The 13,401-nt window shown below is 40.0% G+C and overlaps 1 protein-coding gene across 2 annotated transcripts; it reads left to right on the forward strand.

Annotated features, from left to right (window-relative positions):
* The first annotated feature begins 387 nt into the window (after positions 1 to 387).
* On the forward strand, positions 388 to 11,414 carry CUNH5orf24 (chromosome unknown C5orf24 homolog). Of its 2 annotated transcripts, XM_029219108.1 has the most exons (3): positions 388 to 621; positions 6,869 to 7,298; positions 9,024 to 11,414. In XM_029219108.1, the coding sequence occupies exons 2-3, from the start codon at positions 6,872 to 6,874 to the stop codon at positions 9,062 to 9,064; spliced, it is 468 nt and encodes a 155-aa protein (XP_029074941.1). In that variant the 5' UTR covers positions 388 to 621; positions 6,869 to 6,871; the 3' UTR covers positions 9,065 to 11,414. The 2 variants fall into 2 exon arrangements, with proteins under 2 accessions (XP_029074941.1, XP_029074940.1); XM_029219107.1 differs by lacking the exon at positions 9,024 to 11,414 and having other exon boundaries at positions 394 to 621; positions 6,869 to 8,658.
* Positions 11,415 to 13,401: the final 1,987 nt, after the last annotated feature.

Raw genomic sequence — 13,401 nt, forward strand, 5'->3', positions numbered from 1 at the left:
AATCTTTTTGCCAACGGTGATTAAAAGCACAGTTTCTGTAACAAGAATGCTGGGTTCAAATCCTGACTCCACCATTTATTAGTCCTGTAATCTGAAAAATGGGGTCGGTAGTAGATCCAGCATCACAGGATTGGGTTGAAAGATCCACGTTAGGAAGTTATCCCTTTGCTCGTGCAATCTGCACCAGAGCCTAACGAGCTCCTTCCTAAGCCCCACCTCCTGTCGTCCCCGTGCCGCGCAAGCGCAGCCCGGCTCCCTGGGCTACTCTCCCCAGGCTTGCGTGCTGGTCGTCGGCGGGAGATTGGGTCTCGCGACGTGCGTGTGCGTGTGCGTGCGCGTGCGCGGTACTCGCGAGCTCGCGCACGCCGCTGCTTGCTCCACGCGGCTGTGGTGGCCCCTTCCTGCTCGGTCCGGTGGTGCACTGTGAGCGGTGGTTGAGGTCGGAGCTGTGAACCAGCGTTCGCTTCGCCGCTGCCGCCGCCCTGCCTGCTTTTCCCTCTGTCTTGGGCTCTACGCGCAGTGTAGAGGCGCCGGGCTGGAAAGAGAGCGGCGCCAGCGTGAGGTTCCCAGCCGATGGGCAGCCCCTAGGCGCGCTGAGGGGCCGGGCTACTGGCGGCTGAGGTAGGTGGGCGCGCGGGGGTTTGTCAGACTGGCCGGGAGCAGAGTCGGGGCGGCGGGTGCTCGTGGAGAAGGCAAGGAGGGGGCCAGAATGAGGGCCTAGCCTGCTGGTGAGAACAGGTCTCCGACCCGCGCCTGAGAAGGGGCTCTGGCCTAGCTCGGAGCGAGAGGAGGGACCCCGGTCGTAGCCTGCTCTTCTCCGGGCTTGAAGCCATTATTTAGGGGAAATTCCTCCTGCGGCGGGGGGAGGGGTCACCCTTTCTTTTCTTTGCGAGGTCAGAATCCTCATTCCTCCCCGCCATCACTTTAAATTAATGCTTGCTGGCTTCGAGATGCACGTCTAGATGGAGTGGCCTGTGGACTTGACCAGCTTGCAGAACTCCGGTGCACGACAGCGGGCTATCAGTTATGATTATCGAAGAGGGTTCACAACCCTCTCTTTAGTGTGGGCGTGTATTTGCTGCAAAGTTCTTATTGCTGATACATTAATAATCGCTTTCGGGCACAACAGGTAATGAATTTTTAAACACCTCTTGTCAAATAAGGATTCCGGCACTGGGGAAACTGCGCCGTGGAGGCACAATTAAAGAGTAGAAAGAAGACAAAGAAGACCGTTATTTATGTTCTCTCCTAGTATCAGAACTTTCCGTGGTGGAGCAGGATGCGTCGCTACTGGCATTTGTTTTAGCCTTTGCTGAATAGACTTTCTGAGTGATTGAGGTCGATCACCAATGGACTTTCATTTAGAATTATAAAATCACATATGATTTTAGCTAGTTGTTACAAGTCAAATGACCTGAAATAACCTCTGAGAATTATGTGGTGTTCGCTCCTCGGAAGAGAGCAGAACTTGGTTTTCTTGAAAGGAAGATTTTCTCCATGTTTAAAGATGAATGCATTGTGAAGTTACTAAAAATAGTTCTTTATGTTGACAGTGATGACTGCCACATTCAGGAGAAGGAAAAGGAATTATTTCGTAAAGAACAGCCCACGGAAAGACTTCAGGGGTTAAATACGCAGTAAAACAGCTTCAGGGATGGCAAGTTTTAGCATATGCTTTTAAGAATTCTAATTTAGTCATAGTTAAAATATATCGAAGCTCTTAGTTGATTCCCTTATATTTAGTGAACTATTTTAAAAGATTATTAACCTTTGCTAGTTTTGTATTCCGTTCAGCCGAAACTTTCTAGAAATGTAGTATTCATTCTGACTCTATTAAGGAATGTGGCCTGCATGCTTTCAATGAACTCTGTACCATAGTATGGGAAGAGTCTTTCAAGAAAGAACAGTTAGCTGGCGAGCCCTGAGGTGGAACCAGGGAGGCGTTATTAAATGTCGGATTAATGCTTGTATATGCACATACTGCATACAAACATACAAATTCTGAGGCTTCCCTGGTAGCGCAGTGGTTGAGCGCCCACCTGCCGATGCAAGGGACGTTGGTTCGTGCCCCAGTCCGGGAAGATCCCACATGCCGCGGAGCGGCTGGGCCCGTGAGCCATGGCCGCTGGGCATGCGCGTCCGGAGCCTGTGCTCCGCAGCGGGAGAGGCCACGGCGGTGAGAGGCCCGCGTACCGCAAACAAACAAACAAAACATACAAATTCTGCATGCGCCCGCCTGTGTGTGTGCGTGTGTTTATGTATGATGGTTATGCACACAAGGATCTAATGGTGCTGACTCCCATCTTAAAAAGTTGACACCTGAAAGTAGAAAGGGATTGGTTTTAGCTCTGTTTCTTGTTTCAGTTAACTTAAAAAAAATAATAAATTTACTTATTTATTTATTTTTGGCTGTGTTGGGTCTTTGTTGCTGCGTGTGGGCTTTCTCTAGTTGCGGCGAGTGGGGTCTACTCTTCGTTGCAGTGCACGGGCTTCTCATTGCGGTGGCTTCTCTTATTGCGGAGCACGGGCTCTAGGTGTGTGGGCTTCAGTATTTGTGGCACGCCGGCTCTAGAGCACGGGCTCAGTAGTTGCGGCGCACGGGCTTAGTTGCTCCATGGAATGTGGGATCTTCCTGGACCAGGGCTCGAACCCATGTCCCCTGCCTTGGCAGGCAGATTCTTAACCACTGAGCCACCAGGGAAGCCCCTTTATTTAACTATTTACATGAGTAAAAGTCATAGTAAATTTCTTGTCCAGCTTCTTAATCAGTAATTGAGTAAGCAGAATACCGTACTGATTTCTTGGTGGTAGCAGGGAAGGAAAATATAGAACATATAGAAGACTTGCCCTTTAGAAATGTTCTTTAAGTCAGTATCTTACTATCTTCCCTGGGATAAAGAGCTTTACTCCTGTCTATTTTGTGTCCTGATGCTTAGAATAGTGTTTTGCATGGAGTTGGCCCTCAATAAACGTGAGCAGTGTCAGAAGTTAATTAACATAATACAAACCAAATTCATAAATTCCTGGAGAAGATTAAAGTAGTTGAAGATGGGTGGATTTTTTTTTTTTTTTATTGCAGGTCTACTGTTTAAATGGTGTGTTTTTCTTCAGTGTTGGTTGTCTGAGTAAAGGATATGTGGCAGAATCTTGCTTCTGAAAGCCTAACATAATGTAAGCTGAGACGGTATATCCTGAGTGATAATAGATGGTGAATGTTCTGATATATTAAGAGAAAATGAAGTTAAAGGAAGTAAGGTCCAGAGGGAAGATTTTGGTAAGTTAGTGATAGGAACTTAAAAGGAATGAGCTATAAACCATTGAAACGGATTATAGGAAAAAACATTTTCTCCCTTTACTGGCAGTGCTACTTGTGGAAGAGAACTGGTACCTTTCTATCTCTTTATACTAGAGCTTTCCAGCAGGGTGATTTCTGAATAATAAAATTGAAAAAGGGATCACTTTGGGAATTCCCTGACAGTCCAGTGGTTAAGACTCTCGGCACTTTCACTGTGTGGTCCAAGCCTCAGGGCACGGCCCAAAGAAAGAAAGAAAAAGTGACCACTTTTTCTCTTATAATCTGCTCAAAGGTCTCAGTGTGTTTCTCTTTGTATTTGCATGTGGGCTCTAGTCTAGTTTTATTGGCAATAAACTAGTATTTTGATTCCTATCTAATTCCTGTGTATATTTCTCAGTTAGTTTATAACTTGTAGGGGAGAGGAATGTGGTTGGTCCCTTCACAAATCCCAACGTTGGCTTTTTTTCAATTTGGAAAACAAATCTATTTGATTTAGATGTTGTAGATGTTATCAATAGAAAGGTTCTGTGGATATTTGGAGAGGTTATCCACAGAACGGTTTTATGATTATTTGGAGAAGTTATCAACAGATTTTATGGATATTTGGAGAGGTAGGAGCTTAAGATGTGAATAAAAACTTCAACAGGAGTGTTTTATTTTTTTTAATAAATTTATTTATTTATTTATTTTTGGCTGAGTTAGGTCTTCGTTGCTGTGCGCGGGCTTTCTCTAGTTGCGGCGAGCGGGGGCTACTCTTCGTTGCGGTGCACAGACTTCTCATTGAGGTGGCTTCTCTTGTTGTGGAGCACGGTCTCTAGGCAGGCGGGCTTCAGTAGTTGTGGCTCACGGGCTCTAGAGCGCAGGCTCAGTAGTTGTGGCACCTGGGCTTAGTTGCTCCGCGGCATGTGGAGTCTTCCCAGGCCAGGGCTCGAACCTGTGTCCCCTGCATTGGCAGGTGGATTCTTAACCACTGTGCCACCAGGGAAGACCAACAGGAGTATTTGAAATTGAGTTTTCTGTTTTCATTTTAGTATAGCTGAGTGATTCCCATGATAGGTGGCAGATTTTTCCCCCCAAGGAATATTTGGCAATGTCTGGAGAATATTTTGCTTGTCACAGATTGGGAGGGTAAAGAGGAGGGTGTAGCTACTGACATCAAGAGGGTGGAGTGGGTAGATGCCAGGGATGCTGCTAAGCATCTTAAAATGCACAGGACAACCCCATCCTCCACCTGCCCCCACCCAAAAGAATTATCTGGCTCAAATGATAGTGGTGCTGTTGAGAACCCCAGTTGGTTCTGAAGTCAGATTATCTGAATTTGTATTTGGCTTTACCATTTCCTAATGTGTGACCCTGGCAAGTTGCTTAAAGTTCCTGCCTCAGTTTCTGTAAAACAGCTAACAATATGTTCCCCATGGAGTTGAACTGTAGTGATGATTAAGTCAGATAATGTGCAAAGGGCCAAACTTATTACCTGGCACATAGAAAAATCTGAAAAAACTTTCAGCTAATATCATTACATTTGGAACACATCTTGATGATCTCTTCTTATTTCTTTTTTTTTTTTAAACATCTTTATTGGGGTATAATTGCTTTACAATGGTGTGTTAGTTTCTGCTTTATAACAAAGTGAATCAGATCTCTTCTTATTTCTCATCTGAAATTAGAATTTGAGCAAATGAAGTGATAATAAACTCATTCTCTATCCTTGGGGAATAAGTGAAGAATCACTCCATTTAATGTTTGTGTTTAGCTCACTCTTGTTTTATGTTTTCAAGTCTATAAGGCTTCTGCCATAAACAAGTAGCTTCTCATTGTAAATGTTTTTCCTTCATAGTTAAGACTTTAAGCTAGCTGGCCAGTGGCTCTATATCTGTTGATTCTCAGCAAATATTTAGTAATGTAACTGAATTCAGTTCTTTGACTTCATTTCCATTTCCTTTTACCTTTATAACTGAAATAAATTTGCAGTGGTTTTGGCTCACATTGATTATCTATTCTTAGCCTCTGGGAGTAACTATTTTCATAACTGAGGTTTTGGTACAATTTTACATTTATGAAAGGTGCAGGCGAACTTCTAACAACTTGGGGCTGGACCTTCGTACACATTTGTGACTCTTTCAAAATATGAATTGGAACCCATGTGGGTTTTTTTGTTTTTTACCTTATTGAAATATAATACTGTAGTCTATATAGACTCTCATTTTCTGTGTGTATAAATGATATGGCTAAATAGAGAAACAATTCACAGATAGAGAGTTTGGACTGTTTGTTAATAAGCCACAGAGCTCTTGTAAGGGAAGAAGATCCACATCATTATTTATGGTCAAGGGAGAAAGCAGTGTGGCACATTCAACTTTTTGTCTTGATAACCACACTTTAAAAATAGAAAGTTTTGGGCTTCCCTGGTGGCGCAGTGGTTGAGAGTCCGCCTGCCGATGCAGGGGACGCGGGTTCGTGCCCCGGTCCGGGAAGATCCCACATGCCGCCGAGCGGCTGGGCCCGTGAGCCACGGACGCTGAGCCTGCGCGTCCGGAGCCTGTGCTCCGCAACGGGAGAGGCCACGACAGTGAGAGGCCCGCGTACCAAAAAAAAAAAAAGAAAGTATTTTATTATGATTGTTACACATATTTTTGTAGTATAAGTCTCTGTAGTTTCTATAAATGTTCACTTATTTCAGCTAATGGAAACCTTTTTTTTTTTTTTTTGTGGTACGCGGGCCTCTCACTGTCGTGGCCTCTCCCGTTGCGGAGCACAGGCTCCGGACGCGCAGGCTCAGCGGCTGTGGCTCACGGGCCCAGCCGCTCGGCGGCATGTGGGATCTTCCCGGACCGGGGCACGAACCCGCGTCCCCTGCATCGGCAGGCGGACTCTCAACCACTGCGCCACCAGGGAAGCCCTAATGGAAACCTTTGTTTACCCTTTATGTTGTTATTGCCTCCTGTTTGGATAGAATAGTTTAGAGGGAGTCAGTACCTTTGGCCAACAGATTGTGTTCTTTCCTCGGTACATTCTATCTTTTGTAAAGTGTAACATACACTCAGGATTCTGTATAAATAATAAATGATGATAATGATAAGGAAGTGTCCACCTTGTGAAAACTGGCCAGATCAGAAGTATACATGTGGGAAATATAATGAAAGGCCAAAGGAAGACATTCTAAGAATGCTAGGGAAACTTAAGAAAAAAAGAATCATGTTAATAACAATTCTTGTCTTTATTATTATCTTTTTAGGATTTAGTAGTCTAAAAGAAAAGAGCCTACAAAATGTAGCAGATTTCATGTACACACTTTGCTAATTCCTAAGTAGAGAACATTGTAACTACAAAATCAGAACTAGAGTTATCTTGCATGGCATTTGTGCCTGCCAGTGATTAAATTGAGGGGAAAAAAAAGTATCTGAATCTGCTGATGTGTGTTTGTTTATAAGTGGTCTGGAGTCCTGCCTGTCAGCTAATTTTAGAGAGCCTGCATAGTTGTTGGAAGACAGACTGTTTTCCCACTAAATGCTGTCATACAGATATATATTTGTATATGTGTATTTATGCATATTTGTCTTTTATTTTTGGTAGAAAATGATGCATCCCGTTGCCAGCAGTAATCCAGCTTTTTGTGGGCCTGGCAAACCTTCCTGCCTCAGTGAAGATGCCATGAGAGCTGCTGATCAGTTTGACATATATTCCTCCCAGCAAAACAAATACAGCCACACAGTCAGCCACAAACCAATGGCTTGTCAGAGGCAAGACCCATTAAATGAAACACACTTGCAGACTACAAGTGGCAGAAGCATAGAGATAAAAGATGAACTAAAGAAAAAGAAAAATCTCAACCGATCTGGTAAGCGTGGCCGGCCTTCAGGAACCACCAAATCAGCAGGATACCGGACCAGCACGGGCAGACCCCTGGGAACCACCAAAGCAGCTGGATTTAAGACAAGTCCAGGCAGACCTTTGGGTACAACTAAAGCTGCGGGATACAAAGTCAGCCCAGGGAGACCTCCAGGTAGCATTAAAGCTCTATCCCGTCTTGCCGATCTTGGTTATGGCTGTGGGACTGCTGCTTTTCCTTACCCTATGATGCATGGTAGAGCAGTTCATGGCGTAGAGGAAACCAGCAGCGAAATCAAGCCGCCCAATGAGTGAATGAGGCAGGAAAGGAGGGCCAGGTTTAGAAGGAAGATTGTGAATAATTCCAAAGCTTCTTGGTTTTATTTTGACATACATGATTTTATGGCCTGGGCTTTCCAAATTTGTTTTCCCATTTGATTTTTTTTTTCCTGCTTTTGCTCAGAAACTGTCATATGCTGACAGATGCACTCAGGGCATAGCAGTGGCATTGTCTTTGTACATAGGTTCAAGTGTAACACCTATTTAAATCATTTTTGTTTTCCTTTAGAGTTATGGTTGTGTCTCATTTCATTACTACTTTTGGGTCATTCTAAATAGATGCTTCATGTACTAAACAACTGAAACCGTTATACCTATTAGTTTGTGAAGTAAGCTTACAATATAATAAAGATAATATCTAAGGTATTATTAACTGATGGAACAAAGCAAACTAATGATTCAGGATTACTTGAGGTAGTGGCTGTGAGGTTTTTTTGTAACATGTTCATGAGACAAGACACAGATATTTGTATGCTTTGGCATTTACTTAGATTTCATATGTTAAAAATCTTATTTTTAACGTTCTAGGTTTAAGCAGCTTCCTATTTATTGATCTACATGGCATTAATTGATTTAACTATTATTCCTTTAAAAATACTTTAGTGTTTGCCTTTCAGCCATGTTAGGTTGTGTATTTTTTAATTGCCTAAGAGCATGTATACCAAACACTACAAACAATTCATATTTACAAAAAAAATAAACTTTTTTATAAAAAATGCACATTACATTTTTGGTGAAATATTGAATACAGTGCATTCTGAGAATAGCATATTTAATATAATAGGAAAAGAAACATTCTTAAGGTCTGCATGTTGCTATAGTTACTACATTTTGTCTTTCATATACTTAGTTTTAAAGCATTATGCTTAAAGCATTTATTAATGTTCATTCATTAAGAATATTTTTTAGTTTTTTCTGATAAATTGTCCCATTGCATTAGCAGTTACTGTGGTTTCAGGTCTGTATCTACCAAAGGACAAAAATTGAATGGTAGACCGTAAAACTGGTATAAACAAAATGTAGTTTTCTGACTGTCAGAACCCAAATATTAAGAAGTATATAGGAATCCATCTATGCATGAAACATGTAAGAAATATGTTGGTAGTTTAATTAAAAATCTCATGGTTGCTCTAGTGAGACCACTTCATTCAAAATAAATTTTTTTTCTGACAGTGTTTGCTTTAGAAGCAAAATAGATAGGAAAGAAAAAAACGTATTAGGTAGATACGTATAGAAGGGACAGGGGGATATCTCTCTTCCCTCTTTCTGAAAGTAATATTCTTTGTTAATATACATTTTATTTATTCTGAGTTCTAAATAAAATAAACTATTATAAACTTTGGATTTGGAAAAAAAAATTCCACTGAACTTTAAAGTTACAGTGTATATGTATTTGTGAGCTTAAATGCCTTTTGAGATTATAATGTAGATTTGCAGGACCCCAAAACTTTTAAAATAATTAAAATTTTAAAAGGGCACATACTGTGTTGTTTGGGCTTGCTCTCAGTTACTGCAAACTCTGACTGCAAATGGATGTCATGTTTCATACCTTTTTTATCAGGAAAAAAGCAGCAAGCCTTCAGGTGTTCCAGTGATGCCTGACACAATGAGCTGGACTTTATGCTGCTCTTTACAGTAAGAGGTGTTGCATTGTATGTGGGGACTGTGTGTGCACTGGCATCTAAGACAGTGACCTCAACAATTTTAGCTTTGCACAAACCATAGAGAATAATGTTGGATGACTACATAATCAGTTGTAACATTCTGGCAGCTAAATTGCTACAAGAGTTTCTTCTTGCAGAAGCTTAAAATATAAAACTTTTAAAATAATTTACTTAGAACAGTATAACTTCTGACAGACACACAGATGCTTATGTCTTTATTCATATGTTCATCCATCCACTTTTATTATGTATCTGTCATTTAGTTGTTTCTCAAGATGATGTTCAGCAGTTGGCTGCTTAGAAATCCTCTTTTGAATTGCTGAAAACAGTTGTTTAATTAAATGTTCTTCCATGGAATTATGTATATCACTGTCAAGGGTTCGGTTGCAGGTTGTGTTTTATAGGACACCCATTTGACATTTCCCTTTCGGTTTATTTGCTTTCCTGATTTTGTTATACATGCTCTTTCTCCCTGCCTTTTTCTACATTCATTCCCCTCCCCCTTTCTCCATCCTCCAGCACATCTACTCGGTGGTGCTGTGCTGTGTGTCAGAAGATAAAGCAGGTGTGTTAATGTATGATGAATCTTATATACAAGTTAATGAAATGGTGAGATCAACTAAAGGAAATATGTTCATAACAGTGTTTATTAACATCAGGAGCTATGTCCCAGGAAAAAAGGGGGGGGGCGAATGGCTACTTTTGTGAATGGATAACATCATTTAAAAAGCTGAATTTTCTGTGTTCATGTGAGTCGTTACCTGGAGTATTAGATCTGTATGCTGATGAGCATCTCCTGATTGCACTTCCTTTTCTCCTTGTGAACAGTTTGTTGGTGCCATGATGAAGAGAAAGACATCTAAATGATAACATGAATGAAGTCTTAAAATACAAAATATTTTTACTTCTCTATAAAGACTACATTGTGCATCTTTTGTAACACTGTCTCTTGTCATGATAAACACTGAAATAGCATGTTAAACAATTGCCTATACTTTAATATAATCAGTTGGGGAAAACTGGCCTTTTCCTCCCACTGTATGATTGTTCCTTGAAAGGTAAATTAGTAATTTTATATTGTGTAATTCTGTTCTTCACAAAATAGGTTTCACTATTCTATATTAAAACTTTGGTCAGAAAATGATCTGCTCTTCAAGTAAGTTTGCTTTACTTTTTTCTTTAAAAAATATTTCAACATGCCTTATTTATTATATTAACAAATTAGGAGCTAATACAGATGAAACTTCCGTTTTTTGACAGCTGTAACCTTGCATAACTAATCTTTAGCGTGGGATGATTTTGATACTATCTTTGGAGTTTTGCACTGGATATTTAAAAAAATGCTAGCACAGTGTATTGGAAGAAAATAAGTGATTAATTTTTAATATTTGGGGATGTTTTAAAAATCAGTATTTCAGTTAGACTAAAAAATTCTTTATATTTTTTATTTACTTTTTAAAAGAAACATCTGTTAAAGTAGTAAAAGTAATATTCATTCCAAACTAATGTTTATGTGAATTTACATGTATATTTTCATGAAATAATAGCGTTTCTTTGAATTAAGGAGGAAAAAAAATTATCTGGATCCATTTATTAGGTTAAAGGTGATTCATCCAATGTAAGAAAAACCAGTGTATGAGCTAAAGAAAAAAAATAGTTTCTCTTTTATATTCTAAGATGCTTTAAAAGAACAATTCAGGGGATATTGACAATAACTGCTACTCTGCCAGTCATTGTCTATATATGCAGTAAAATTTTATGATCCCTTTATAGTAAATTATCAATATAAGAATTCACAACAGTTGTTCAAAACATTTTTTCCCTTGAACGTAAGATATTTTGATGCTATTATGTTTTTGTTTTTATTATAGCTTAACTATATGCTATTAAACTCTAGGATGTATCTAAATCTTTCCTTTGCTTTTCCCCCCTACTCCCAAGTAGATAAATCTGTGCTCTCACAAATAATGTATTTAATTTTTGGAAAATTTAATGCTATAGTAAATCAAGCGTGTGATTTATAGTAATCAGACCACTTTGATTCTTTGAGTTTCACAGTTTCCTTTTTCCACAGGTAATTATGGAGAAAATAATTACCAGTTAACTGATATAAGCACGCTGTTCTCTGCTGTAAAAAGTCTGAATAGATACTGTGTATGTTTTTATGTCCATGAACTTGAGCTACTCGTGTGCAATTATGTGTATGGGAATGGAGTAGTGTTCATGATTTGTATCTACATCATCATATGGATGTATATTTATTAATAAAGTCATTACTTTAAAACCAACTATGTTTACTACTTTATTTCTTAGCAAAGTATTTTCCAAGTAGGGTAATTGTAAATGGTAAAACCTCTTTCATGATTGGTGGTCTTGTATTTTCCTTGGGTTGTGCTCTCTGAAATCTGCCTCTCTCTACTTGTTTTTCTCAAAATAGTAATTATCTATATATTTGTAATTTAAACGTCTAACTTATAAATGAATCTCATTTTCTTCCAATTATTAAGATACTTCAGGCTAATGGTTCTACTAAAGGCTTAAATTATTATTATTTTTTAATAAATTTATTTATTTATTTTTGGCTGCATTGGGTCTTTGTTGCTACGCACGGGCTTTCTCTAGTTGCGGCGAGCGGGGGCTACTCTTCGTTGCAGTGCACTGGCTTCTCATTGTGGTGTCTTCTCTTGTTCTGGAGCATGGGCTTTAGGCACACGGGCTTCAGTAGTTGTGGCACGTGGGCTCAGTAGTTGTGGCTCACGGGCTTAGTTGCTCCACAGCATGTGGGATCTTCCTGGACCAGAGCTTGAATCTGTGTCCCCTGCATTGGCAGGCGGTTTCTTAACCACTGCGCCACCAGGGAAGCCCTAAAGGCTTAAATTTAAATGCGATTGATCCTTTTAGTTTGAAAAGTTTAGATATTAAACGTGGCTAACTTTTTTAGTGTTAACCTTAGGGATAGCAGCATGTGCATATTTTGTAACTGTCAAATATTGGAGATATAAAAAGAAAAACACTTTCTCCTAATTATTAGAATATCTAATTACCTTTTCCATTTTCTCTGAATCCTGCATATCATCTGGAACAGAGGCTGGCAAACTAAGACCCACTGCCTGTTTTTGTAGTTTCATTGGATTAGCCATTCCCATTTGTTTACATATTGTCTCTGGCTGCTTTTGCAGTACAATGGCAGACTTGAGTAGTTGTGACGTAAGTCCTGCAAAGCCTAAAATTTACTGATTATTCCTTTCCTTACAGAAAAGTTTGCTGACCCCCCTTATCTAGAAGGATAAATTGGAGTAGGAAACAGCAAATACAATTTAAAATTGAATTTCAAAACCTGAGCAAGTGATGGTTTTTGGGTTTGTTTTTTTTTCTGGCCACACCACATGGCATGTGGAACTTTACTGACCAGGGATTGAACCCACACTCCCTGCAGTGGAAGTGCAGAACCTTAACCCCTGGACCACCAGGGAAGTCTAGTGATGGCTTTTTTTTTTAGTAATTTTATTATTTATTTATTGGCTGCATTGGGTCTTTGTTGCTGCGCACGGGCTTTCTGTCTAGTTGTGGTGAGCGGGGGCTACTCTTCACTGCGGCACGCGGGCCTCATTGCGGTGGCCTCTCTTGTTGCGGAGCACAGGCTCTAGGCGCACAGGCTTCAGTAGCTGTGGCATGCGGGCTCTAGAGTGCAGGCTCAGTAGTTGAGTCTTAAACTCAGGTTTAAGTTAGGTTCCTAACTTAAAGGAAACTTGTAGCTGCTTCAAAATCAGTGTCAACTATAAATGTTATCTAAAAAACGAAGTACAAAACCCCATTGGAGTGAAAGTATAAACAGGTACAGTAATAATGGCTTCTTAGTACAGTGCTTGCCATAAATAATAAATACTTTACATGATTTATTTTGTTAAACCATTGCAATTTTATTGAATGCTGTCAAAGGAGTTGGAATATGCCTTTACTGGTAAGAAAACTTGAACCCCAGAGAGGTTACATAATTTACCCAGAGTCATGACACCCAGTAAGTGGTAAGAGTCAGCATCTGAACCCATGCAAAACTGGGGCTCTTAAGCTTCTACTCACCATTGGAAAAATTTTAAAAAGAGGTTGTGCTTTTAGTATGTATTTTTGTGCTGGCCCTGAAATAGATAAATGTGGCCATGGAATTCTAATAATTTGTTTTGTCTCCTTGCCAGTGGCCATTCTTTTCTGAGAACCTAAGGGATCTTGAAGTAGCTTCTTTGTAAGGAGGGTGACAGAGCCTTTTTTTTAAAGTTT

Source organism: Monodon monoceros, unplaced genomic scaffold (assembly GCF_005190385.1).
Source record: "Monodon monoceros isolate NGI ecotype Baffin Bay Population unplaced genomic scaffold, NGI_Narwhal_1 Super_Scaffold_12, whole genome shotgun sequence".
NCBI lineage: Eukaryota > Metazoa > Chordata > Mammalia > Artiodactyla > Monodontidae > Monodon > Monodon monoceros.

Bases quoted from the DNA above. Each gene is read 5' to 3' on its own strand.
- CUNH5orf24 (XM_029219107.1), top strand. From the start codon at position 6,872: ATGATGCATCCCGTTGCCAGCAGTAATCCAGCTTTTTGTGGGCCTGGC.